The 25,488-nt window shown below is 40.8% G+C and overlaps 1 protein-coding gene across 1 annotated transcript in view; it reads right to left on the bottom strand.

Annotated features, from left to right (window-relative positions):
* The window catches only part of LOC148540811 (calcium-activated chloride channel regulator 4A-like), a 149,213-nt gene extending 135,284 nt beyond the window's left edge, over nt 1-13,929 (bottom strand). The window contains exons 1-2 of the mRNA XM_088481970.1: nt 13,765-13,929; nt 5,461-5,598 (exon numbers count right to left, since the gene is read on the bottom strand). Coding sequence (XP_088338096.1) covers nt 5,461-5,598; nt 13,765-13,929 — 303 coding nt within the window. The remainder of the gene's footprint in view (nt 1-5,460; nt 5,599-13,764) is intronic.
* Between the last annotated feature and the right edge of the window lie 11,559 nt (nt 13,930-25,488).

The raw sequence follows: 25,488 nt of genomic DNA, 5'->3' as shown, positions 1-25,488 counted from the left end.
TAATCCCACAGCAAAACTGTAGAATAAAATGCCAAAATTGACTCATAAGAGACACTCACCCGTATTCAATTAGATGCGTAAAGCCGAGATCCACGGAAAAGTATCGCGGATTATGTCATTTCGCCAGTTGGAAAGTTTCCTCCATATTCAATTCCAAATAGTTTTCACATACGTGAAAATGCAATGCAATGTAATAGGCGAAAAAGCTTTGCCTCTGAATAGCAGGTGGAAAAAAGTGCAAAATTGCGGTTTTGGGGTGCAAAGGTGGGGAAACCACTCTGCACCCTTGCGACAGCCCCCCAAAGGATAACTGCGTCAAAAAATCCCTAAAAAAAATGAAGAACACCCCCAAAAATGACTTTGAAAATGGGAGTGAAAAAGTACAAACTTTTAAACTAGCGAAATAGTCTTTTGGGGGGTCTACAAGTATTAAGGAGGTGTTTTTGATTGGAGGTGCATGTTTCCAGTTGGTTTTTCATGGTTTTTAAAACTTCCTTTTAGCGATTTAAAACCAAGCTTACACTCATTTTCAAGTACCCCAAATTTACCAGGACTACTTATTTTCACCCAAAAATACTGCTTAATGCTATTCTTCACCACTAGTGCAAAGACGTTAATAAGAACCAATTGACACGACTTAAGTACCCCAAATAGCTTCAGTAGGGATATTCGGGGACTTCTATATTGATCCCCAATGTTAGTGCATCTTTTGGGGTATTTCAGGCTGATTTACCCCATTCTGACAGCACTTTTTGTATGTTTAAGTTTCGCCGGGACACATTTTCGCATCTTTTGGAATTGAATACGGCGAAAAACGGGTGCATGCATGTAAAGTTTTCGGGACCAAAACTTGCAAAGTCAGCGAAAAGTAAGGCATATGAAAAAGTAGCGCGGGTGCGAAACTAATTGAATATGAGCCTATGGTGTAAATTTCTTAAGGTCGATTTGTGGTCGATTTTAAAACCATCCGAATCCGATCATTAGCAACTTTTTTTGATGTCTTAAAAAACAATATTTATCATCCTTCGAGTTTCAGCTTCAACTGAAACCCAACGTTGTTGTCAGTCACTTTTTGCAGCTCTAAATGCCATCAGTTTTGATCTTTTTGAAAATCATTGGTCCCAAAATTAAAATGGGGTTCCCCCTCCCAAAAATACCAGTCCTGGACTGAAAGCCTAGGGCTTCTCCCTGCATCTCTGGTGCAGGGTTAATGGTGTAAAATAATAGATAAAAATATTGTTCTTTACAATGGGACTACAGGTCCCAGCATGCCTGCCCCAGCATGCCAACACTTGTAGAACAAAAAGTGCAAGCATGCCTGGACATTAAGGCCAGTTGGCACCTGTAGTCCCACTGTAATGAAAATATTAAAATGTTGAGATGACATGGACACTGAATGGGAAGTCCTTCCTGAGGATTTCCACCCATGGGCTGACCAGTTTAGGGCTGGTTTTACATTATGGCCAGGGCCGGATTAAGTCTCGGTGGGGGCCCCTGGACAACAAACGTGAGGGGGCCCCTATCAGTGATCCAAATTGTGTGTGTGTGTATATATATATATATATATATATACATATATATATATATATATATAAACACACACATACATTGTGCCCCCCAACCAGCCCACCAGCAGCACCACACTTAAAAGAAAAACATACAAACAAACATTAACTGACTTACCTCCAGGCTGAGGCAATAACACAGCAGCACTGCAGCAGTGAGTCCCAAGGCAGCAGCAGCTCCTGTCTACTCAACTCCGCGAGCTTCAGAAGTTCAGATGCGGCTGTTGAAGGGGTGGGCTGGCATGGGGCTGCAGAGCGTGACCTCTGACGTCACACCTGCATTGCCGTACAGCCCCACTGCACAGCCTGCCGGAGCAGCGCCGCGCTCTGAGCCCAAGTGCTCAGCAAATGAGGCCCGGCTGCAGTCACTGGGGACCTCAGCGGAGACAGCTAAATGCTGTACTCCGCCGGGCTTAATAGTAGTGGCAGGGGACAGTGTGTGGGGGCCCCCTATGTGTGGGGGCCCCAGGACGACCGCCCCTGTCACCCTGCCTATAATCCGGCCCTGATTATGGCAGCAGGACCCTATGCTATGTGTCTCCTTGCTATAGTGTGATTCAGCCTAGTGTAGGTTATTCAACAATCCGGGGACTCCACACCAGTTTTTCCTCCAATTTCTTTGCCAGTCCAGGCTGAGAGATCTGGGGCTGGTTACATATTTGTGGGAGAGATCCCTCTCAATTTGTCATTGAGAAATAAAAAATGTAACCATTTCATTACTGTTTACTGTAATTCACCTGCTAAAGGCAGGTCTATTGTTTGGGCGGGTATGCCATTGTTTTGCAGTCAGTTTTTGGCTGTTTTAGAAACCAACCTGTAGTAAATCTCTGGTTTCTATTGTTGTCTACAGTATGTAAAAGTTTGTCCGTTGTTCTAAAGTCAGATTTTAGTCTGTTTTACATCGGTCTTGACCATAGTAAATCTCTGATTTGCAAACTAGATAGCAAATCCCACACAAATGCAAGATCGACCTTTATTAACTCAATGCTTTGTTTTTTTAAATGTGGTCTAACAGTATGTGTAGAGTACATCATTTTGATGATAGTGTAGAGTTTTAGGGATACCTGTATAGTGGTCAAGTCAATTAGGAGTGAGTTGGCTCATGCCAGCCATTTTCACAGCAAATTCGCTCAGCAAATAACATTTGCAAATCAGTTCCAAATTCTCATTGCATTTTCCCAGCAAATTTGTGTTCACCTCCCTCAGCAGGTGAAAAAATAAGGAAAATCTTTATTTTAAAGTAAAAATGCTGGGGAGCAGTGCAGAATCTCTGGTACACCCCTCCCAATAAACAGTGCCATAGAGAGCTGTGCCAGTCCCCGGACCTTTTGGCGGCACGGCCTAATGTAAGGAGGCAGGGGCGTAGAGAGCCACGCGGGGCCCCGGTAAAGAGGGGGCATGGCCTAATTTCAGGAGGAGTGGCCACGCCCCCTTGAAAAAAAAAAAGATTTTTGCAGCGCCGCTTAGCGGCGCTGCACGCCGGGAAGGGGGCACTGTGAGCCCCTCAGCCCGGTGCAGAGCCAGTGGGGGGCGCGATCAGTGTGAACGCTACCCCCTTCAGGCATAGGAGATTGCTGTGGCTGCTACTTAGCAGCCGCAAGCAATCTCCCGCTGCAGTCAAGCACACGCTGTGTGCTGGGCTGCTACAGAGGGAGGGAGGGAGGAAGTGAGGGGGGGGCGGCGCCAGACCCGGGCCCCTCTGGAAGCCCGGGCCCGGGTAAACTGTACCCGCTCCCCCCCCTCTCGGCGCCCCTGTAAGGAGGTGTGGCCTAATGTAAAGCATCGCAGTGCGCTTCTCAGGGGCACCGTGTGCCCCTCGGCCAGGGGCAGATCCAGCAGCAGACTCCTCTGTGTGGGGGCAATTAGTGTGTTTTTTTTTTTTTTCGTTTTATAAACACCACCAAGAAATACTTTGTGGTTCTTGTTTTGCAAGTAATTTACCTTTCCAAAATATGTTAAATATAGGATTCAATGTCTAGGTTTTAACAAAACGCTGCCTCGATCTAAATGCTTCCTATGTGTAGGGAGATTATTGTAACCCAACAAGACATACCATTTTAAAAACTAGACAACCTATCACTTTGATTTTTTGTGTACTGTTTCTGTTATTGTCTGGTGATCACCAGACAATGGGCCTAATTCTGATTTGTACAGTATTGCACAGCGGCAGAGAAGCGGCTGTGTAATACCGTACAAGTTAAATGCAAGTCTAGGAGGACGTGCCTGTAGGAAATAGACACCTCCTGTATGCATCTACGATCTGAGTGCAGCATCTGTAAATGCTGCTTTGGATCACCAAGACAACCATTGTGACCATCGGTCTTGATTGATGCTGCCCTTGGCCAGTCTGCTTAAGCTGAAGCTTACTCAGCCTGGCTGCTGATGCAGACCCTGGGCTTGGCATGCCCCCCAAAAACACTGTAGCAGGTCAATCATGCTGCTGATAAGGAGGGACTACGAACGATCATGCAGGACCCATTCTGAACATGCCCAGAACCATGAGATTTGTACGTAAAGCATTGGGCTTGCTTACAATTCCCAATCAGGCCCAATAACTACTAACTGGTCACATTGTTTGAAAAAGGAGACTCTGTTCTTTCAAGACTGGGTGCCCCATGTGTGCATGGGCCAGTATGGGGGAGATAGGGCACTATGTGCCCCTCCCCCATCTATGAAATAATTTTTCTTTCCATAGAGCTGGGCAATATTATCTGATTATCAAAGGTGATCACAAGACAATACCTGCTAAGGGGGGCACATAATTTGAAAAGAGGTGACTCCTCTTTCATATGTGTGTGACACCACATTTACAAATGTCATTTTGGGCATGATTGGATGTAATAGCCCTCTTACCCATATACAGAAAATTTGGTGTTCCATAGCACAGGCTAATATTGTCTTGTGATCACAAACATACAATAGTTACTAGTGGGCCACATAATTTGAAAGAGTTGACTCCTTTCTATCATTTATGGGTGCTCACATAGTTGCCGGTATCATTATAGAGGTTATAGTGAATAGCGTTACCATATACAATTATCGTTCTAAAACCCAATAATTAATATATAGATGTGAATGCATTACAAATGTGACAGGGAGATGTACTAAGCTCTGAAAAATGATAAATTGGAAAGTGATAAACTACCAGCCACTCAGCTCATATCTGTCATGTTACAGGCTGTGTTTGAAAAGTAACAGTTAGAAGCTGATTGGCTGGTAGTTTATCACTCTCCAATTTATCACTTTCCAGAGCTTAGTACATCTGCCCCAAAGTCTGTATATTAAAAAATTATATAGGGAGATTTATCAAAGCTTGCAGAGAGATAACGTACTAACCAATCAGTTCCTTACTTTACAGGCTGTGTTTGAAAAATGACAGTTAGGAGCTGATTTGTTTTTTACTTTACCTTTCTCCAAGCTTTGATAAATGTCCCCCAAAGTCTGCATATAAAGTTACAAAGTCTGTATATATTACCACAGAACAGCATCAATTATTCATTTATATCACTTTATGGATAACACTTTTCTGATTTTATTCCACACTATATTCAAAATACTGTTTAGGTTAAATAAACCATTTTATATAGACTTATGTAGGACATGTGCATAGTTAGTATGTTTTTTGTAGAGTAGCTACTTCTACTTCACTCCCATTTTTAGAGATGTGCAGGTTCGGTTTTACTCAGATTTGCTCGGATATGTTCGGATCTCAAAAATAGCATTTTATTGGCTATCGGCTATCACGTGTTTTGGATAGCCTATAAAATAAATCCTAACTAATCCGAACTTGCGATAATTTTGGCAAAAAAAAACGAGTAAATCCAAGTAAAACTAAACCTGCACATCTCTACCCATTTTATTTATTTGTTCAATTCCCCACTTTATGTCACTGTACCTTAGAATATGCTTCTGATTTAGGCTTTGTGTAGCCATTTTCAGACCATAAAAAGGGAATTAAAATTTTCACACTACGTATGTAGAGCCTTTTCCTTGTAGCATGAAATAAATATCCTGATGCCTCTTTTACCATATCCTTTAAAAGAAAGAGAAACAGATATATGTAATAAACACTAAAACATATCTTTTTCTTTACAATATACAATTTGGATCATACATTTATTATCTCTGCATTGAAAGTTGTAAAACAGATAACATAATAGCTTTTAGGGTTATAATTACTTAAGGTCGATGTCACGAACCCGGGCTGACTCGCAGATACAACAATCTGGACCAGCTGGTTGTGATGCCGGCATACCGCGGTCACTTACCAAAATACACGGTTCTTCTGCCACCACGTAGACTGTTCTCTGGAGGTCTGCGATCTCCCAATAGATTAATAATAAATCACATTCAAATGACACACAAATATGTAGCATGGGCCTATCTAGGCACGCAAGTTCAATAAGAATCATAGAGAATATGCTAGATTAAATGTGTTTAATCCAAAAAATATTTTCAAGGCTTAGTTACAAAAATATTAATAAAATGACAAACAGATTATAATGCAAATATTCTCTTACAAAATAAAAGAGAGAAATAATTCAGAGTCCCTAAGACAACTTACACTAAACTTCTTAGCACTGCTGATGGGGTGGGGGATCTCACCCACAGGAATATCCTGATGCACTCCCAGACCTGACTGTCTGAACCCCAAGGAGTGGACATTGAATGTTGGATGTATTCTCTTTTTATACATCCCTAATTCTTTGTTCATACTTAACAGGGTCTCCCAATCAGGTCAGCAGGGTTTGAGATTGATAGATTTCCAATACAGGGTTACCTAGCCAAACTAGCAGGATCCCTGCTTTAAAGATAAGTGATGGTATAACTCACTCTTCAACTTCCCCCTTCTAGACTTATAGTAAATACCAGAATCCTTATCTTAGCCTCTATAATAGTCTTTTGAAGTAGGGCACTGAAGTAACAGGAGGTCTGGTTCTGGGATTATGATCTAGGACACTGACTTCAGGGGTCATAAAAAGGGAGAGTTGTTCACACATGGCCTCACACTGTGAGGGATATACATCATTTGGTTACCTGAAAGCCATTCACTTGCTAATTCCAGCCCTTTCTGACCTGCACACCAAATAGCAATGGACATACCATGTTTATACAGTCTATAGAGCTATAGGACACACAGTTATATAACATTCCTCAAATCACAAGACATAGATCATTATCAACCCCTCTTCCTGGAACGCCTATCTTCAAAAGAGGTGGGGTAATACCTCAGCCCTTCTACACACGCAGTTCAATTAAAGGACTTCATAGTTCACAAAATATTGTTTCTGGCGATTATTCTTGTCATTAATCGTCACACGCCCCCCTGAAGTTGGACACAGGAGAGACAGTGATCCACCTATCACATTCTCTCCTGTGACCCCCAATACCATGTTACCTCATTGCAGTACCCATCAGCCTCTTTAGCAGCAGCTGTTACATTTACCAAGGGGTCAGGTTTCTGATCATTTTCATTTAGGTGACACATGGCTATTACACAAGTTTCCATGTCATGCCAAGCTCTGAGCAAATTACTGTGGTACACAGTCTTGCTCTTCCATCCCTCCCCTGCTGCCAACACATAATGGACATCTTGGAGATGTGGCACTATTAGCTGGGGACTTTCCCAGGCAGCCTGTAGCTTGGTCAGCTGCATAGGGCTCAGCACCAGGCCCTTGTGGCCTAACTCATAGGTGCCCTCCCTCATGCTGCAGTCATACCAGAGCTTTTGTTTCACCTGCGCAGGGTTCAGGTCATTCTGCGCCATTCCCCTTAGGGACTGTAACTCCTCCCTGAACTTCACCATGTACGACACCACTGATGTTTCAGTTTGATTCAGTTTAATCAATTTACCTTCCCACTCTTTCTTAACCAAATCTAAGGGGCCGCACACCCTGCGCCCGTATAGGAGTCCAGAGGGTGAGAAGCCAGTGGGTTCCTGCGGCACCTCACAGTATGCAAAGCGGCGATGCGGCAGGAACCCCTCCTGGTCTCTTCCCTGAGACTCCACGAAAGTCCTAAGTATTTGGTTTAAGGTGATAGAGTGGGATTCAGAATGGGAGTATTTGGCAGTACCTAACATAGATATGACCTTCTCATCAACCTTAGGGGTAGACCCTGAAGCTAAAGCCTCCCCCAGTTCTAGTTGTGGGAGAAGGATACCTCTTCTACCCTGTGCCTTGAGTACGGCACCTCACTCATGCCTTCTGGGCAGTCCTGGGTCTCCAGCTCATCTGACCTGGTCTGAATCACTGCTGGTTCAGGTAGGGAGTACTTCCCTTTATCTGTCTGCCCTGGCTCCATCTCCTTACACAGTATCTGGGAGTGATCATTGTCAATGTCTAGCTCCCTGAGACCTACAACAGGAAAGGGAACTTTTGCAACCTCCATGTCAGTCATTGGAGAGAAAGTACAATCAGACACCACATTTTTAAAAAGTTGATCACCAGCCTGCACTTCTAATTCAAGGGGTAGGATGCTCAACAGTGCCAGCTGTGGCTCTGACACACCCTCCTCCCTCACAGGATCATCTAATGCATTGCTATCCAGCATTCCAGTCAGGTCCTTATCCAACAGCCCAGTGTGGGGTGTGTGTATGGCTTATGACTGGGTCAGTGGTGTGTGATAGGTTCACAAGCACAGGCTCAACAGCAGGAAGTTTGAGGCTAAGGTTCTCTCTGTCATAGTTAGTTGGGGCTAGAATCCTTTCCTCCCCCTCATGACTCATCTTATCACAGGGGTACATCACATACTGGGAACTCTATACTTTGGCCCTGATACCTGGACCATCAGTTGCCATACAAACAGGGTTAGACTCTAACACATTACTGACCCTAACAGATTCCATCTGGAATGAGGGTCTCTGTGTGAGGGTGGGGAGACGTTGGACACACAATATTACTGTCCTCTGTGGCTGCTAGCAGACCACTGCTCATTCCTTCAGGGATTACTGCACAGCTCCTCTGTGCTGCTTCCTCCCTGGTACTTACAATTATGGCAGGAGTCACATCAGACACACGTTTACACATTTCATTACCATGAATCCCTGGTACTTGTAATTTTCCCAGATCATTTGCTCCAGGGACTGGAGTAATTTCACCAGTACCATATACAGTGGGACACTCGGCTATGCCAGTAACTGCACCTTGTTGTACAACCCTGACATTTCTCACCAAAGATATTTCATTTTCCACAAAAATTATATCTGGCTTCCCTTCCTGGTATTCCTGGCTGATTCTAACATGTTTCCCTTCCTGACCTGCTCGGCTAACTCGTGCTCTTACAGATTCCAGGCTAGGGTCAGTTTCCTGTGCAGCTTTGATAACATCCCTCTGGAATACCTGGTCATTGTGAGGAGTTAGGGCAGCAGCTGCCCCACCCTTTCCCAATTCAGTGTCTGAGACTGACCTGTGTACAGGGAGGGAGGGGGGATGAGGGGGATTAACCTCTATTGAGGTGGTTTCCAAACCTGCAAGGGTTAACTCACAGCCCTTCTGTGCTGCTGTGGGACGGGTCATTACTGTAAATGAAGGGGTTACATTGGACTCATTGTTGCATACAGTATTAACTTCAAATACTGATAAGGCAACAGTTATCAAATCATTTGCTAACCCCCTATCACACATATTTGCAATGTAACACAGTTCTGCCTGCCTAGATTCTGCACTGGGAATCTGCAAAGGGTTAGTTTCTGGGACAGACAGATCAGCAATATGTTTATCATCACATATTGTTATACCCAAATTGCACTGGTCATCATAATTCACCTGGGGGAAAACAGGGTTAGCTTGTATTATGATCGCAGCATTACCAACATCAGCAATGACATCATCTTCACATGTCTCTGTCACCTTCCAAAATGCAAAAGGATCAATGAGCATTACAGGTTCTTGACACAAAGTCACAACATTGCAAGATTTAGTATGAACACATACTACCTGAGATGAGTCACACGGTGCAATAGAAGCAATAGAGATAGCAGGAACAACATTTGCAGGAACATATTGGGACAAGAATCGTCCAACTTCAGTGTCCACTAACACATTTGTGGGATTATTCGCAGACATTCCCACCTCTCTCATAGAAGTAGGATTCTGAACAATTATGTCATGTGCAAAATTGGCCTCCCCCTGTAGCAAATTCTGGGCGTCCTGTGGTGGTACGCTGCTAGTACCATCAGCTTTCCTCAGAAGCGTGAACTTGGCCTCCGGACGCAATAACTTAGCAGAATACTCCATGTTGACTGTAGCTGGTGAGGGCATCTTTTCCTTGCGGGCCACCTCTGTAGGCTTGGTGGCTGCTTCTCTAGCTTGTGTAATAAGTTGTTGCAGGCGGTGCCTTTCAGCATCCACCCGGTGACACTGGTCTTGCCAAAATGGGGTATGGAGTTTCCCCCAATCACATGCTCCTTGAAAAGTGCATTCAAAACACTCCTCTAGACACCACAGCTGGTATGCAAGACTCATCTTTGGGCCCGGAGGAAGAATACACATGCGATAATCGCTAAAAGCATTGGCTGGGTCGTCTTGTGCAGATATTAGCTGCTTGATTATCTCACTGCGATTATTGCTGTGGCAGGAGACACCTTGCAGCTGACATTCTTCAATTAGCTCTGCTATACTCATCGTGGGCAATGGATCATCCGGATCTGGTACAACATGCTCACTCTGATCCCGTGGTGCTGATGGGGTTCACAGCTCAGGTTCCAACACATGGAAATTCTCTGGGTGAGTGACATGTAAGTCTCTAGCTGCAGGCTGATACTGTAATCCAGCCTGGTCCAGCTGGTATAAGCGCTCTGCTTGGCATTCTGCAGCTTCCCGGGCAGCTTTCTTGTCTGCCTCATGTTCCGCTGCTTCCCATTCTGCAACCTCCCGGGCAGCTTCCCTAGCAGCAGCAGCAGCATGGTCCTCTGCTTCCCTGGCTTGGGACTGATGCATTAGCTGCATTTGCTGCAGGAGCAACACAAAGTCCTTTTCCCCAAAACTTTGCAGGCGTTTTCCAAGAACTTGTAAAAGGCCATTATCGTCACTGGAACTAGCAAAGGTATCCGACCTTTCCCTAGTATCGGTGGTAATGTCCAGTGTCAGAGGATTTCTCCCAACAAAGTTTGCCTCAGCGTTATCCTTTCCAGCATCCTGGCCCTTATCTGCCTCTAGGAGTGCTTGGATCAGCTGATTTTTGCTCTTGTTGGTGCCTCTGTCCTAACATAGGTCACAAAGCTCATCCTTCTCTAGATGCTTGTACCCAGCGGCCATCTCGGATCTCACTTCTTGCCAAATAAAAATAGAAAAGAAAAACCAACAGAAGGGGGGGACAGAAAGTATTTGCAACTGTATGTCTTTTACAATATTATAAGCCTTGAGCGTACTCTCCGGTCAATTAGAATGCTGATCCTATCCAGAACCACACAACTAATTGACTTAAATTCTTATAAATTTGTCACGAAACCGGGCTGACTCGCAGATACAACAATCTGGACCAGCTGGTTGTGATGCCGGCATACCACTTACCAAAATACACGGTTCTTCTGCCACCACGCAGACTGTTCTCTGGAGGTCTGCGATCTCCCAATAGATTAATAATAAATCACATTCAAATGACACACAAATATGTAGCATGGGCCTATCTAGGCACGCAAGTTCAATAAGAATCATAGAGAATATGCTAGATTAAATGTGTTTAATCCAAAAAATATTTTCAAGGCTTAGTTACAAAAATATTAATAAAATGACAAACAGATTATAATGCAAATATTCTCTTACAAAATAAAAGAGAGAAATAATTCAGAGTCCCTAAGACAACTTACACTAAACTTCTTAGCACTGCTGATGGGGTGGGGGATCTCACCCACAGGAATATCCTGATGCACTCCCAGACCTGACTGTCTGAACCCCAAGGAGTGGACATTGAATGTTGGATGTATTCTCTTTTTATACATCCCTAATTCTTTGTTCATACTTAACAGGGTCTCCCAATCAGGTCAGCAGGGTTTGAGATTGATAGATTTCCAATACAGGGTTACCTGGCCAAACTAGCAGGGTCCCTGCTTTAAAGATAAGTGATGGTATAACTCACTCTTCAACTTCCCCCTTCTAGACTTTTAGTAAATACCAGAATCCTTATTTTAGCCTCTATAATAGTCTTTTGAAGTAGGGCACAGAAGTAACAGGAGGTCTGGTTCTGGGATTATGATCTAGGACACTGACTTCAGGGGTCATAAAAAGGGAGAGTTGTTCACACATGGCCTCACACTGTGAGGGATATACATCATTTGGTTACCTGAAAGCCATTCACTTGCTAATTCCAGCCCTTTCTGACCTGCACACCAAATAGCAATGGACATACCATGTTTATACAGTCTATAGAGCTATAGGACACACAGTTATATAACACTCCTCAAATCACAGGACATTGGCCCTCATTCAGAGCCACTCGCTATTTGTGGTCGTTCGTTTTCTAAAAAGGGGTGGCTATTCAAATGAACCGTTCACACTTAGCGGTCTGTTCACGCCTCTAAGTCTGAACGAGCGAGCAAAACATGTGAACGTACATTTGAAAAATACGCCCCCTACGTCATGTCCGCTATTTATTAGATTAATCGAGTACATCGAACAGCGTCTGAACTGCTCGCTATTCTAGTGGTTGTTTTTTTCAACCACTATTTTGCGAGCAGTTCTAAGTTAAAAAAAAACAAGTGACGTGGTCAATGACGCTGCTGGATTAATTATGCACTCCCTTAAAACGCCCGTTTTGACCTTTAAGCACGCCTGCGATCGGATCTCCACTCCCCGTTTTCAAGCACCTTCCCCTGTTACCACCCACATACGCCTCATTCTGTCATTCAAAATAGCAGGCATTCGCTATTTTGCGAGCACATGAATTTTGGCCGCACTGACTAGTTCGCGCATGCGTATAACGATCCGTATGCATGCGCAGTTGGGCAAACATCGCTCGGAGCGAATGAGCTGCCGCTTACGAGTGGCTCTGAATCAGGCCCATAGATCATTATCAACCCCTCTTCCTGGAACGCCTATCTTCAAAAGAGGTGGGGTAATACCTCAGCCCTTCTAGACACACACCGTTCAATTAAAGGACTTCATAGTTCACAAAATATTGTTTCTGGCGATTATTCTTGTGATTAATCGTCACAGTCGATTTTAATCAATTTAAAATCGATCAACATCAATGTTTTGTTTATGGTGCAAAATCACACAGTTACTAATACTTAAAAAACTAAATCAAATGTTGTCTTTTAGTAAATGTGTGATTTAGACCCAGAAACACAACATCGATTTAAAATCGGTTAAAATTGATTAAAATCAATTTAGTAAATATACCCCTTAGAGCAGGGGTTCCCAACCTCAGTCCTAAAGGCACACTAACAATTCTGGTTTTAGTGATATCCATGTTTGAGCACAGATGGTTAAATCAAAATAACTAAGGTACTAATTAAGTCACCTGTGCTCAAGTATAGCTATCCGTAAAAACCTGGACTGTTAGTGTGCCTTGAGGACTGTGGTTGGGAACCCCTGCCTTAGAGCATGGTGATTCAATAACTTTAAAGTTTAACATTTGATTTTATGCACAATAAAGTATTATATCAATGTCTAAAGTAATCGGTCAGCAATAAACTATCCATGTATGTCTCCATGACTAAATTAAATTATAATAATTATATTTTATGGTTATGTTTAGATAATATTTGTACAGTCAGTTTAAGGTGTGTCATCAAAAAGGGATATCAAAACTTAGTATTGACATACATTTTTTGTTAAATTGCCATAATAGAAATAAACATACACAAACCTAGGCAGATTTGATTTTTGACAGCGTCAAATTTACATGATACATACATTATATTGATTGCAAAAATCACAAATATCAAGATCTTTCAAGCCAACAACTTGCACATGATAGATATAATAAATTTAATTAGCAGCCACGGCAGTCTATGTTAGGATGAAAGGATATAAATGTGAAGATATACTAAACAAGCTACTAGATAAAACCATTAAGAAATGTAGTCCATAGATTGTGTGTCTAGAAGGTATAAGACAAGCTGAAAATGCTTTCTTAATGTTCTGGCCAAATGCTATTCTGCAGCGTTTGCCAGTATTTTTCTAGAAAGAAAACAAAGATAAATCCAACAAATACACAAATATTTACACTAATTAAAAAAAAAAAAGTTTAGTCTTACCTTAATTTTCTCAATAAGATTGAGGTCTTCCTTTAAACGAGGATGAATTGCAATAACAATATCCTCATAACCTCCATCATTAAGCGTTACCATAGAACTCTTACTTATTGTAAGAACATAAAAAACTAAAACTAATGCAAAGATGATCCTTAGTAACGTTGCCATTTGTTATTCCCTCCAACTGCTATCACTCATTGTATGAGTTGGGTAACATTGTAAGCATTTATATATCACTATCATTATTTGCATGTGGACTTTGTTTCTGATCATTTAAGCAGAAAACAGATATTGCTTTACAATAAAGTAATTAATGGTGAGTCATAAATGTTATGAAGAAATGCTAAGTACAGTATTTATTGTTTCGTCTGTCTCATTCTATTTTTTTCTTTGTATTTTCATTTTGCAAACTCTGCAATAATACAACACATTTATAGTATACTAGCATGTTTGATTCGACATTCGACGGTTTGCTAGCTATTCTGACTGCCATATATTGTACTAGAGAAGACGGATGAGTCCACACAAGTAATACAGTAATCAATTAAGACAACAAATATTATAGTAGAATCACTGAGAACCAACATGTAGGTTTATCACAAGAAAAATCCTGGATAACTCAAGGTTGGTGGTGCACCCATAGGATTTGTGCCATACACAGGAAAAAACATTTTTGCTAAGAGCAAAAAAGGGGAAAGACAAATTCTGCCTATTCTGGGGCACCCTTTAAGGAGAATTATATACATATTATAATAGTTTAGTGAATAGAAATAAAACTTAACATCTATTGATGAACCTTTAAAAAGAGTTCTACAATATGGGTAGATTTAAACATGACAAACAAAATACATAGTAATCAAATAAGAAAAGTTTGGTTAGGATCAAAATGGTCAATAAGGTGAGCTTAATCAGAATGCAGGGTGATTCACTTAGATAAATTCTAAAAAAGGACTAATTCACATATGTGTATTTTGGACAAAAGCTCATAACAGTCAGATATTAATCCAATCCGGATCAAAATTAGCAGACTTATATCCTAAAGAATTAGATCACATACACAAAAGCCATCACAGGTAAGTGGTAATTCAATAGGTGTCCAATTTGTAAAAGAGAAGAACCTATTTGGTATAAGATTTAATCGTTCAGATATATGATATATCAGTATTATAGGGTTAAAAAAATTGTGAAAATCTAAGCATGAATTATTACTAATCCTCTACCCCTCAGTTTGAATATCAAATTATGTAATTAGTATGGGGAGGCACACCATAGATCAAAATAATAATAATATTGAGATGATTGTCCACAGTATGTTTAACAGCAAGATCCCATGGGGATTGTAGCTATGTGAGGTACTTTCAACATTAGGTCTAAAACTCTAATAATTTGTTCTGCAGAAAAGCAGGGTTATGACCTATAGGGTATCACAATGAATTTGTATGTGAAATATGGATTATGGACTGGAGACAAGAACAGTCCAAGGAAGTAAGCAAGACCTAGGATGTAAAAGCACAAAGTCACCTCTGCTTTCGCCTGTCTAGATCAAACAGGGGATGAGAGAGTGACTACTGTGCTAATCCCAGGGGAAATGATAAAAACAACACTTCTGCTTAATGGGATATCAGCAGTGTATATCCCTGTTACCAAGGGCATAGCAGGGATAGTCACAATCATGAAAACCCAAATGAGAGAGTGTGATATAGGGAAAGAGACATGTTTTGATAATGAAAGGGTATAAATTTAATACCCAGACAATGTGATTGTGAAATGCAGTAATAGAAAGCTCTAGTAATCTTATGACCCCCCCCCCCCCAATGGCTTTTATTTTCTCTTTTGTGAACAAAATGCTTCAATATTACCTGGTGCCTAATAGGATGAAGACAATGTATGGCATCACCTTGGACCAATGAATAGGATCTGTTACTTGGCAACCATGGAGAAAATATTGGCCTACCTACAAAATAATTTCCATAAGTGTATCCCAGTTTGGTATGATTGTTTCTTTTTTATAATAGATCAACACTACAAGGGAACATACGTCAAGGCTTCTCCAACCTTTTACTTTAGATATATTTAGGCACATGTACTATGCTCATGCTACTCCTTTCTCCCAAAACAGATAAAGTATAGCAGGCAGTGAGGTTCAGTAATAAAAGTGACTGGTTGTCTGTAGTCAGGCTTAACTAGAGAAATTTTGCAAGATCCATATCTACAGTAAGTTAAGACTCTGTGGACAAAGGGTTTTAATTAATTTAAATGCACAAATCTCTTCCAAACTGTTTCTATTACCATCATTTTTAATTCTGAAGTATAATATTGTGCAAGTCATTAAAATGCTTTGACACACTGTGTATTATTAATACTTCTTTTTCTGTTTCCAAATTCTGATTTTAAGAGGTATTGATGTCTTACCAATATATTGGAGGCCACAAGTGCACTCTCTATTACAAGTCAAAATATTTCAACATAGAGCATCCAGGGATTAATTTGAAAACCAGTAAAGAAAACATACACAATAAAAAAAATTTGGTAATGTTATCATAGAGAGAAATGGATGCTCAACCCTGGTGCAAAGTTCTGCTCTGCTGCTGAGGATCATCACCATGGATCTTTCCAGGGTTACTACTAATGTGGAAGGCAAAATTTGTGGAGTCCACATGCAAAACCCACAACCAGTGATAAGTTATGATAGACTGGACTGGTCACATTATAATAGAGTAAGCTACAGGTTGTGGTGCCCCTGTCATAATCGGACAGAGCCACTGCCTGTTCAGCTTGGGCTGAAGCCCAGCTGAAACACATCTAGGAAACACCACATCTGTGCTGGTAGCACTAGAGCCCTTCCAAACATTCATGAGTGTTTTTTTGGGGTAATTGTTGAATAAAAGTAAAAAATATTTTATTGAAATATGTGGCACCTCAGGTCCCAGCCAGGGCCGGCTCGAGGGCTATTCCAGTGGAGCTGCTGCACAAGGGAACCAACCCATAAGGGCCTTGCACTGGTCAAGACTGGCAAGCCTAGTGGCAACCGTGGCTACAGTAATCATAGAGCTGTGATGTGAATGACAGGTTGGGGCTTATCTACAAGTAACCAATTAAGAAAGGTTTTACCCTAATTGGTTAGAGCATTAGAAAACTGCTTTGATTGGTTAATTGGCTATAGATCCCATGTGAGTTATCATTGAACTTCTTTCATTGTATCAATGAGGTTAATTAATAAAATGTATAAAGTATAACAATCCCGCACCAAGTTATCGAATAAACAAAAAAATCACACATTGAGGATATTACATAATGTATTTTCCTATAGGTCAAGTATTAATTTCACAGGAATACTTGTGGTGCTACCCAGTGATTCAGATGTGCAAACCAGAATTCAAGTAGAGAAAGGAATCAGTTATATAAGGTACACTCAATTCCTCACTATTGATATTAAATTTAAAAACACAATCTTTATTGAATAAACTAAAAAAATAGGCATTCTATATATATATATATATATATATATATATATATATTATACTACTGATTTGTAACTCTTTTGTTCTGTATTAAATAAATAAAGTCTGTATTTCCTTAAATTAAGGTTACAAAGCAAAATATAAAGTTCAAAAAATTATAGAATTGTGAAGTGATGAGAAAAAAAAAATTATGTGAATAAATGATTATTAAAAAACAAGGCTGTATGCTGTCTTTGTTCATAAATATATGTTGGAGTCCTTAAATTGTGTGTGTCTCAATCATAGAATAAATCTACAATCATAAATGATAAAGGCTATAACTTTTAGCCTGTGTTTAAAGTGTCTCTGTTCAAAAATGTATTTCTATGTTGAGTAACAGTTCTTCCACCTCCCTTCAAATCTCGATACAATAGTTTCAATGTTCCATTAGATACTAATGTTTCAATATTCAGTTGCGTGTACAAACTGTATTGGGACCGTGATTTTAAAGTCAATCTGTATGCTAGTATAAATATAATGATTAATTACTGTTTTTGTATGTATTCACATTTATATGATAAATTGTGGTCTAATGGTCATTCTATTATATCTCTTAAGATGTCAAGTGCTATCCTGACAGTATAAATCAGAGACATTTTTTGACTACAAGTTTATTTCAAACAGCTCATCAGTTATTGAGATCTAAATTACGCCAACATTTATTTTTCACAGGTCTGCAGAGGGTGAGACTAATCTATTGCATGCACCCTATATGTGATTTATATATAAACCTATTCTAGGCGTCTATGTACTAATAATCGTGGTACTGCCGTGATTATTATGTACCTAACTCGCTAGGGATATTTTCATTTTTAATAAAAATATCTCAGCTATGTACTACAGGGAACTCGCAGACATAGGTTGGGTAACTGCTGTCCCCTCAAGTTATATTCCTGCCATTTTGGAAGTCTTTCACTGAAGCGTCAGCTTCTGGGGCTGGCCATGGGCTGCGGTGGAGAGATCCTGCCCCTGGAGCCTCCATAGGCTTATAGAAGTTTACATCATCTGAACATGGTGTAAACTACCAGTGCTAAACTCTGAAATGCTACGCTTTTTGGAGTTAGTACATAGGGGTCAGATTGTAGTCCCCATTGATAATAATGGGGACTGTGATCTGAAGTGCTAATTAGCACTTTGCCGGAGATTTCTGTGAAATCTCCTGCATTCTGCTATTAGTACATAGTAGTCTATTTACTAAGACTCCACATACTATGGAGTTAATGACACTCCTGCTTTGCCTGCTACTGCTGCAAAGCAGGAGCTGGCTACTGCGGGTGCTACTAATAATAGACCCACCAAGGAGGGTGAATGATAAGTCACCTCCTCAGCGGTGTAACCAGATTAGTAGAGGCACTGGACTCACCAGGTCCCCGGAGTCCCGTGCACAGGAAGGGGAGAGGTTTTTTTTTCAACAAACTTTATTAACAAATGTCCAAACTGACACAGCTCAAGTCCTGCTTCTCCAGCTAAAGGAGGCGGTATCAGCTCTTGAGAAGACACCCTACAGTAAGTGCCCTTTCCCCTTAGTAATACCTGGGACACTTAGCACTGCAACAGATGTCTATGGCAGCGCTAAGTGCCTCAGGTGCAGTATGATATTGTAGCCTACACTTAGCACTGGCAGGCTGCAGGCAGAGAAAATCCCTTTAGTCATACTGAAAAGTGGTAGGTAAAGGGATTTTCTCTACCTTTAGCATTTATAACCCCTTATTCCCCCTTGTTAAATATACCCCTTAGCAACTATACATAAAATCAGTTTGATACATATGCCCCATAGTCACAGTAAAAGAGCACAGAATGTATATGCCTTTTTCTTAACATAACAAACATGCCCTCCAATGTGTTATCACTAATAGATTTTCATGTATACAGCGGGGCTCTCTCAGCACTCTCCCGTGCTCATGGTTTCAGTCGGGATGTCCTAGTATAATTCACTCTTTAGCATGCGGTATACATCAGCACACACTGGGCCTGATTCAGACCCGCTCGCGAGCGCTGAGCGCTCAAAAGCGGGTTGATGTTGGGCAAGTGTGCATGCGCACGACGGAGGACACTTAGCACTGCAACAGATGTCTATGGCAGCGCTAAGTGCCTCAGGTGCAGTATGATATTGTAGCCTACACTTAGCACTGGCAGGCTGCAGGCAGAGAAAATCCCTTTAGTCTTGCTTGCGATGAGACCCTTTTGCGGTAGGATCTCGCTGCCGCAAGTGTGGTAACCCACAGCTATGCGAGTGTCCAAGAGGCCGCATTAATTAAAAAAAAAAAACGCCTTGATTCAGAGCGGGTGCTCGTTCAGAGCGTCCGGCTCTGAATCAGGCCCACTGTGTCAAGATAGAAGTTATTTACACATGCAAGTTTATATCTCACAGGTGTGCAGCCGGGATAGCATAAGAGATTAGTCTATTACAAGCACTGGATGAGTGGTTAGCATATTAACTATTTATGTCACAGCAAGGGAGCACAATCTCTATATAGCTCACTGTATATCCACCTTTTTAACATAGCAAACATGCGTTCCAGCGTATATCACTAATCGACTTCTATGTATACAACAGGGCTCTCTCAAACATTCTCCCATATTCACGATCTCAGTCAAAGTGTGCCAGTATAATTCAATCGGTAACATACAGCGTACATCAGCACAAACTGTATTGAGGCTTCAGGCTTGAAGAAGCTAGTTGAAGTGAAATGCGCATTGGCATTTGCCGTGCACTGTCTAAACATATGATTTGAAATATGTTAATATGGGGTCTATTTATCAAGCAGTGAAAAGTGTGGAGAAGTGAACCAGTGGAGAAGTTGTCCATAGCAATCAATCAGTTCCTACCTATTATTTTATAGACTTTACCTGATAAATGCTACTTCAAAGCTGATTGGTTGCTATGGGCAACTTCTGCACTGGTTCACTTCTCCACACTTCTCACTGCTTGATATATAGACCCCTATATGTGTGTGCTGAATAATATCTCTCCGCGGTAATGTCATCCACATTTATAAATTACTCCTATCTCGATGTACCTGGGACACTTTGACTGAGATCGTGAATCATATCATATAATAGCCTCTATAAATGCAAATACATACAAATACAGTAATTAATCATTATATTTATACTAGCATACAGACTGACTTTAAAATGACTGTCCCAATAAAGCTTGTACACACAACTGAATATTGAAACATTAGTATCTAATGGAACATTGAAACTATTGTATAGAGATTTGAAGGGAGGTGGAGAAACTGTTACTCAACATAGAAATAAATTTTTGAACAGAAACGGTTACACAGGCTAAAAGTTATAGCCTTTATCATTTATGATTGTAGATTTATTCTATGATTGACACACACACAATTTAAGGATTCCACCATTTATCTATGAATAAAGACAGCGTACTGCCTTGTTCTTTAATAATCATTTAATCACATAATTTTATTTTTCTCATCACTTCACAATGTCTATGCTATTTTTTTTACTTTATGTTTCGCTTTGTGACCTTAATTTAAAGAAATACAGACTCTATTTATTTAAGACACAACAATAGAGTAAAACATCAGTACTTTAGTGTATATATGGAATACATATGATTTACCGCCGGCCGCATGTTCTAATCCCGACAGCGAAAGCCTGACAGAGGAGGAAATCCTGATCATCTTTAAGGTAAGTATAACTAACCTAATTCTACACCCTAACCCTCCCATAGGGGTGCCTAACCCTAAGTCCCCCCCGGGAGCCCCTAACCCTTCCCCCCTGTAGCAGTCCGCACTCGGCGCCTGACTTACATTCGGTCGGTAAGCCAGATGTCGGGCTCACGGCGTAAGTCCAATATCATTAGTGCCTCTCCGGGATTAGACAGTCGGGAAGCCGGCAGTCGGGATTATGTCTGCCGGCCTCCCGACTGCATCCCGTATATATATATATATATATATATATATATATATATATATATATACATACACACACATCCATCACTCCGGCACTTAAAACTACCTACTGCTGTTGGACATGTTTGTTGCGGAGTGCCGCCCTGCATTTGGTATATATATATATATATATATATATATATATATATTATATATATATATATATATATATATATATATATATATATATGGGCAAAAATACCTGTGTTCTCAAAGTTTATTCAATAAAGATTGTGTTTTTAAATTTTGGGGTATATTTACTAAAGTGAGAGTTTTTGGAAGTGGAGATGTTGCCCATAGCAACCATTCAGAATCTAGCTATTATCTTCTAGTAGGTGCTGGTTAAATGTTAAGTAGAATCTGATCGGTTGCTATGGGCGCAACATCTCCAATTCTAAAAACTCTCACTTTAGTAAATATACCCCTAAGATTCAATAGTGAGGAACTGAGTGCATCTTATATAACTGATTCCTTTTTCTACTTGAATTCTTATTAATAAAATGTATCTATGCAACTCAATATAACAACATAATTATGCATTTTTTCCAGTTCACATTTTGGGGTTCATTCTAACAGATCTCTGTATTTAGATGCAAATGGCGAGTTTGTGTATACAACGCATGTGCAGATAGGAATTTATGCATATTTGCATATGTCCGTCCCATTCTGTCTATCCGTCAAATTAGGCATTTCAGGGCAGGAACAAGGCGATGACAATGTGATCACTCCTAACCGCCCAGATTTATTGGAGTGTCATAGGAGTGTTGTATGCGAGTACGGGAAGGGAAGCCTGTTTCTGATGCATCGGTCGCACATATAGCATGGGGTTGGTGCAAGTACTGATACTAATCATAACAGTTGCGGCAGCTGACATAAAATCAATGAGCAGCATGGCTTCCTGCTAGCAGATGCACGGATCCCCGAATTAGCTGAATGGAATCTCGCATTAGCACAAGGTAGTTAGCCTGGCTTCCATGGCTGCCCACAATTATAGTCACGGGGCACATACAGTATATATCCAACTGTAGAGAGCAATATATAATTTTCATTGGCAAACTGAGAACCACAGCAAAGTAACAGGTCATCAGTTGCAGAAACTCCAAAGCAAACACCAGAGCAAGCTTAGTAAAAGAGTAATACAGCAGTTTATATATACTGTATCATCTCTGGAGATAGTGACAGTGTGGATGCCATCCATGTGCTAAGTATAATAGCTCTTATAAAATAACAATGGGACTGTTTGTCAAAAAGATTTTGCTTTAATATCTCTCTTTGTCTCATAGAAAGCTCCCAAATACTTCCAGTAATGTATTAATCATAATTATTGTAATTATAACACTGCCTATTAAATGCAAAAATGCCACTGATTCACTAACTCTATTTCACCATGGAAACATTTGTCTCTCCAGATATATTGCACTTACTTTTTGAACGATTGATTAGCTTAAGATAAATCTTGTACATTAAACTATTAATTTATCCAAGATTAATCCAAAAATGTCAAAACTACCGTACTGCACACTAAGCTGAAGACAGCTATTGGGCCAGATTCAGAGGTGGAAGCAAATCCCGTCAAAACTGCAATTCCGTATGCAGCTGTCTGCGAAAATATGCAGCTGTCGCAGCCACTGGGATTCGTACAGAGATGCCCATCCGCTGAGCCCCTTGATCCACACTTGCATACAAAGTCCACCATCGATTATCTGAGCAATCCGATGGTTGCTCAGAATGTCCATTGGAAGTCAGCCATACTTGCATACTCAGACAAAATAGTTGCGATGCACCTGCGTTTGATTTGCCACCCTAACGTTACCTCCCACAAAGTTCGCTGACTGTCAATCATTCTGCGTCCAAATCCTCACTGCAACCGCCAACTTGACACTTGCGCAGTGCGACTATGACACGTGCAGTGCAAACAAAAAGCAAAATAATTTAATGGTACAATGCATAAAATGTTTGTTTTCTATTTCCTATTGTGATATCACCTGACTACTTTTATATTCATTGTGGGTCTGAATCTGAGTTGCACACAATGGCGATATTTGCGCAAATGGTCGATGTTGTGTCTAAATCACTACAGCCAGTGACATGCGGTGAGGACAATGCTGGGCAGCCACACATGGGAGTGGGTCTGAGTGCCTGGAGTCTGTCTCACCCCCTACTCACTGTAACTCTCCCCTCACTACACTAATTTTCATTGTTGAGTCTCCTACATGCATCACAAACTGTGGGGTCTATTTACTAATCAGTGTCAGGAGACAAAGTGAAAAGTAATACGGTTCCAGCCAACCAGATCCCAACTGTAATTTTTAAAACACAGCCTGTGAGATGGCAGTTAGGAGCTGATTGGCTGGCACCTTATCACTTTTCACTCTGTCTCCTAACACTGCTTAGTAAATAGACCCCTCTGTCTCTTCTCTTCCTCTCCCTGTTGCTACTGCTCCAGTGAGTCTCTGAGCAGTGCACTACCTGGTCACATGGCACATCCAAGGTGTCCATCAGTGCTCAAGGCCAGGGCCATCTCTTCCATTGGGCTTGTTGGGCAGCTGCCCAAAGGCCCAAAGCTTTATTTCCAAAAGTTTTGCATTCCGATTGCAACCCCCTCCATCGTGATGAGTACTATCCACCCCCCGTGTACCGTAAGGAAAAAGCAGTTCTGCCAAATAGAGGGGTGAGGGCCCTCCTCTCCCCACCCCTGCCCTCCATTCAGGGCTGTAAATAGACGTAAGGAAGAAAAAGAAGACTCTTTTTGGGGGCACTCGATATGTATATGATAATATTAAAATTTTACTTTTAATAGTTATAAAGACTAAAATATTGGTTTCACACACAAAACATATATGACATATAATATACAAGGTATGATCAGGGGTATAGTACTGTATATAACCGACCTAAGTCCTGAAAACAGGGAATGGTTTTAGGCAAGTATGGATGCCACATGAACAAATTCTAGAATTTGAACAGTAATGTACTCCAAAAAGCTGGGTCACAATTGGGAGAAATTAAGTAAATGGACAAATTGCCAATGGGAAAATCGCTAAAAGATCATAAACCCATAAATGAGTAAATAATTCTGGGTAATGGCAAATATTGAAAGACAGTGTATGGGTCCATTTGATACCTTGAAAATATAAAGATAAGATATTATTAAGCTCATAAATGGCCAAATACATCTGGGTGACAGCGAATATTGAAAAAATACAATGTATAGTCCATCAGATTTTCATAAATATACGGACAAGTTATAATAACTGTATAATGCAAAAACCACCAAAGATACGGCATACACACATAAATGGCTTCAATGCCTTGTCGAAGCTGGATAATTGGCTGAGACAGAATCTGTTTAAAATTAAATCTGCACAACGTCATTTTGCGAATGGCAACAAGACGCCATTTTGCGACTGGCCACCCAGCGGCATTTTTGCGAATCTCACAAATTATAAGTACATACGGCGATGCTATTATTTTGCGTCGTGCGATTCCCACGCAATAGAAAGATGTTAAAAGTCCTCATTATATAAATACAGTTACTAAAACATATAATATGATCAACCCTGCAAAACACGTACCTCGGTGTACTCCACAAAACACGTAGTCGCACAATGCTAACTAGCGTCTTTTCTCAATACCCCAATACTTACACGCTGCACACTTACATAAAAAGGTTCCCTAGCAATAAGGTTAATATTTAAGGTTTTATTCATTATCAGTAATGTTGTGAAATTCATGTTATTTGATATCTAAGGTTTAGTGCATGATAAGCAGACCATGTTTGGTGTCATTCTAAACCACTGTGTCTTCGCAGATTTCCGGTTCCATCGGGGAAGAAATTGCAACATGTGTCTGCAAGTTATGGATCATAGAGAGTTAGGCATTGAAATGTATCCTGTAATGCAGCCAATTTAGATTTGTTATGCAGCGGGAAAATGGACACAAAGAGCTATTGGAGACTGGACTGTGACCATACGAATTGACCTATGAACTGTACTGTAACAGAAGAACCAGAAAGAAGAACAAAAGGAATCATGCCAATCTGTTCTATTGTATTGCCTATCTCTGTAAGAGTATATATGCAGGCTCTCTGAAACTAGATGCTAGTCTTCTTGCTTTGCTGTTGACAGAGGTTTCATCTTTGATGCCGGAATCTGGATCCAGAGCGCGTGCGTATGTAACAACTGTACCTTGTGTCTATATAATTTGTTTGCGCTAATTGTATTTAGATCACAGCGTGTAACTATCTGTTTTTATGGTGAATAATAACTATTTGTGCTTTGGAACCACAATCAAAGTCTGAAAGC

The sequence above is a fragment of the Taudactylus pleione genome, unplaced genomic scaffold (assembly GCF_031769625.1).
Source record: "Taudactylus pleione unplaced genomic scaffold, aTauple2 ptg000017l, whole genome shotgun sequence".
NCBI lineage: Eukaryota > Metazoa > Chordata > Amphibia > Anura > Myobatrachidae > Taudactylus > Taudactylus pleione.
This window is presented reverse-complemented; position numbering and strand designations above follow the sequence as displayed.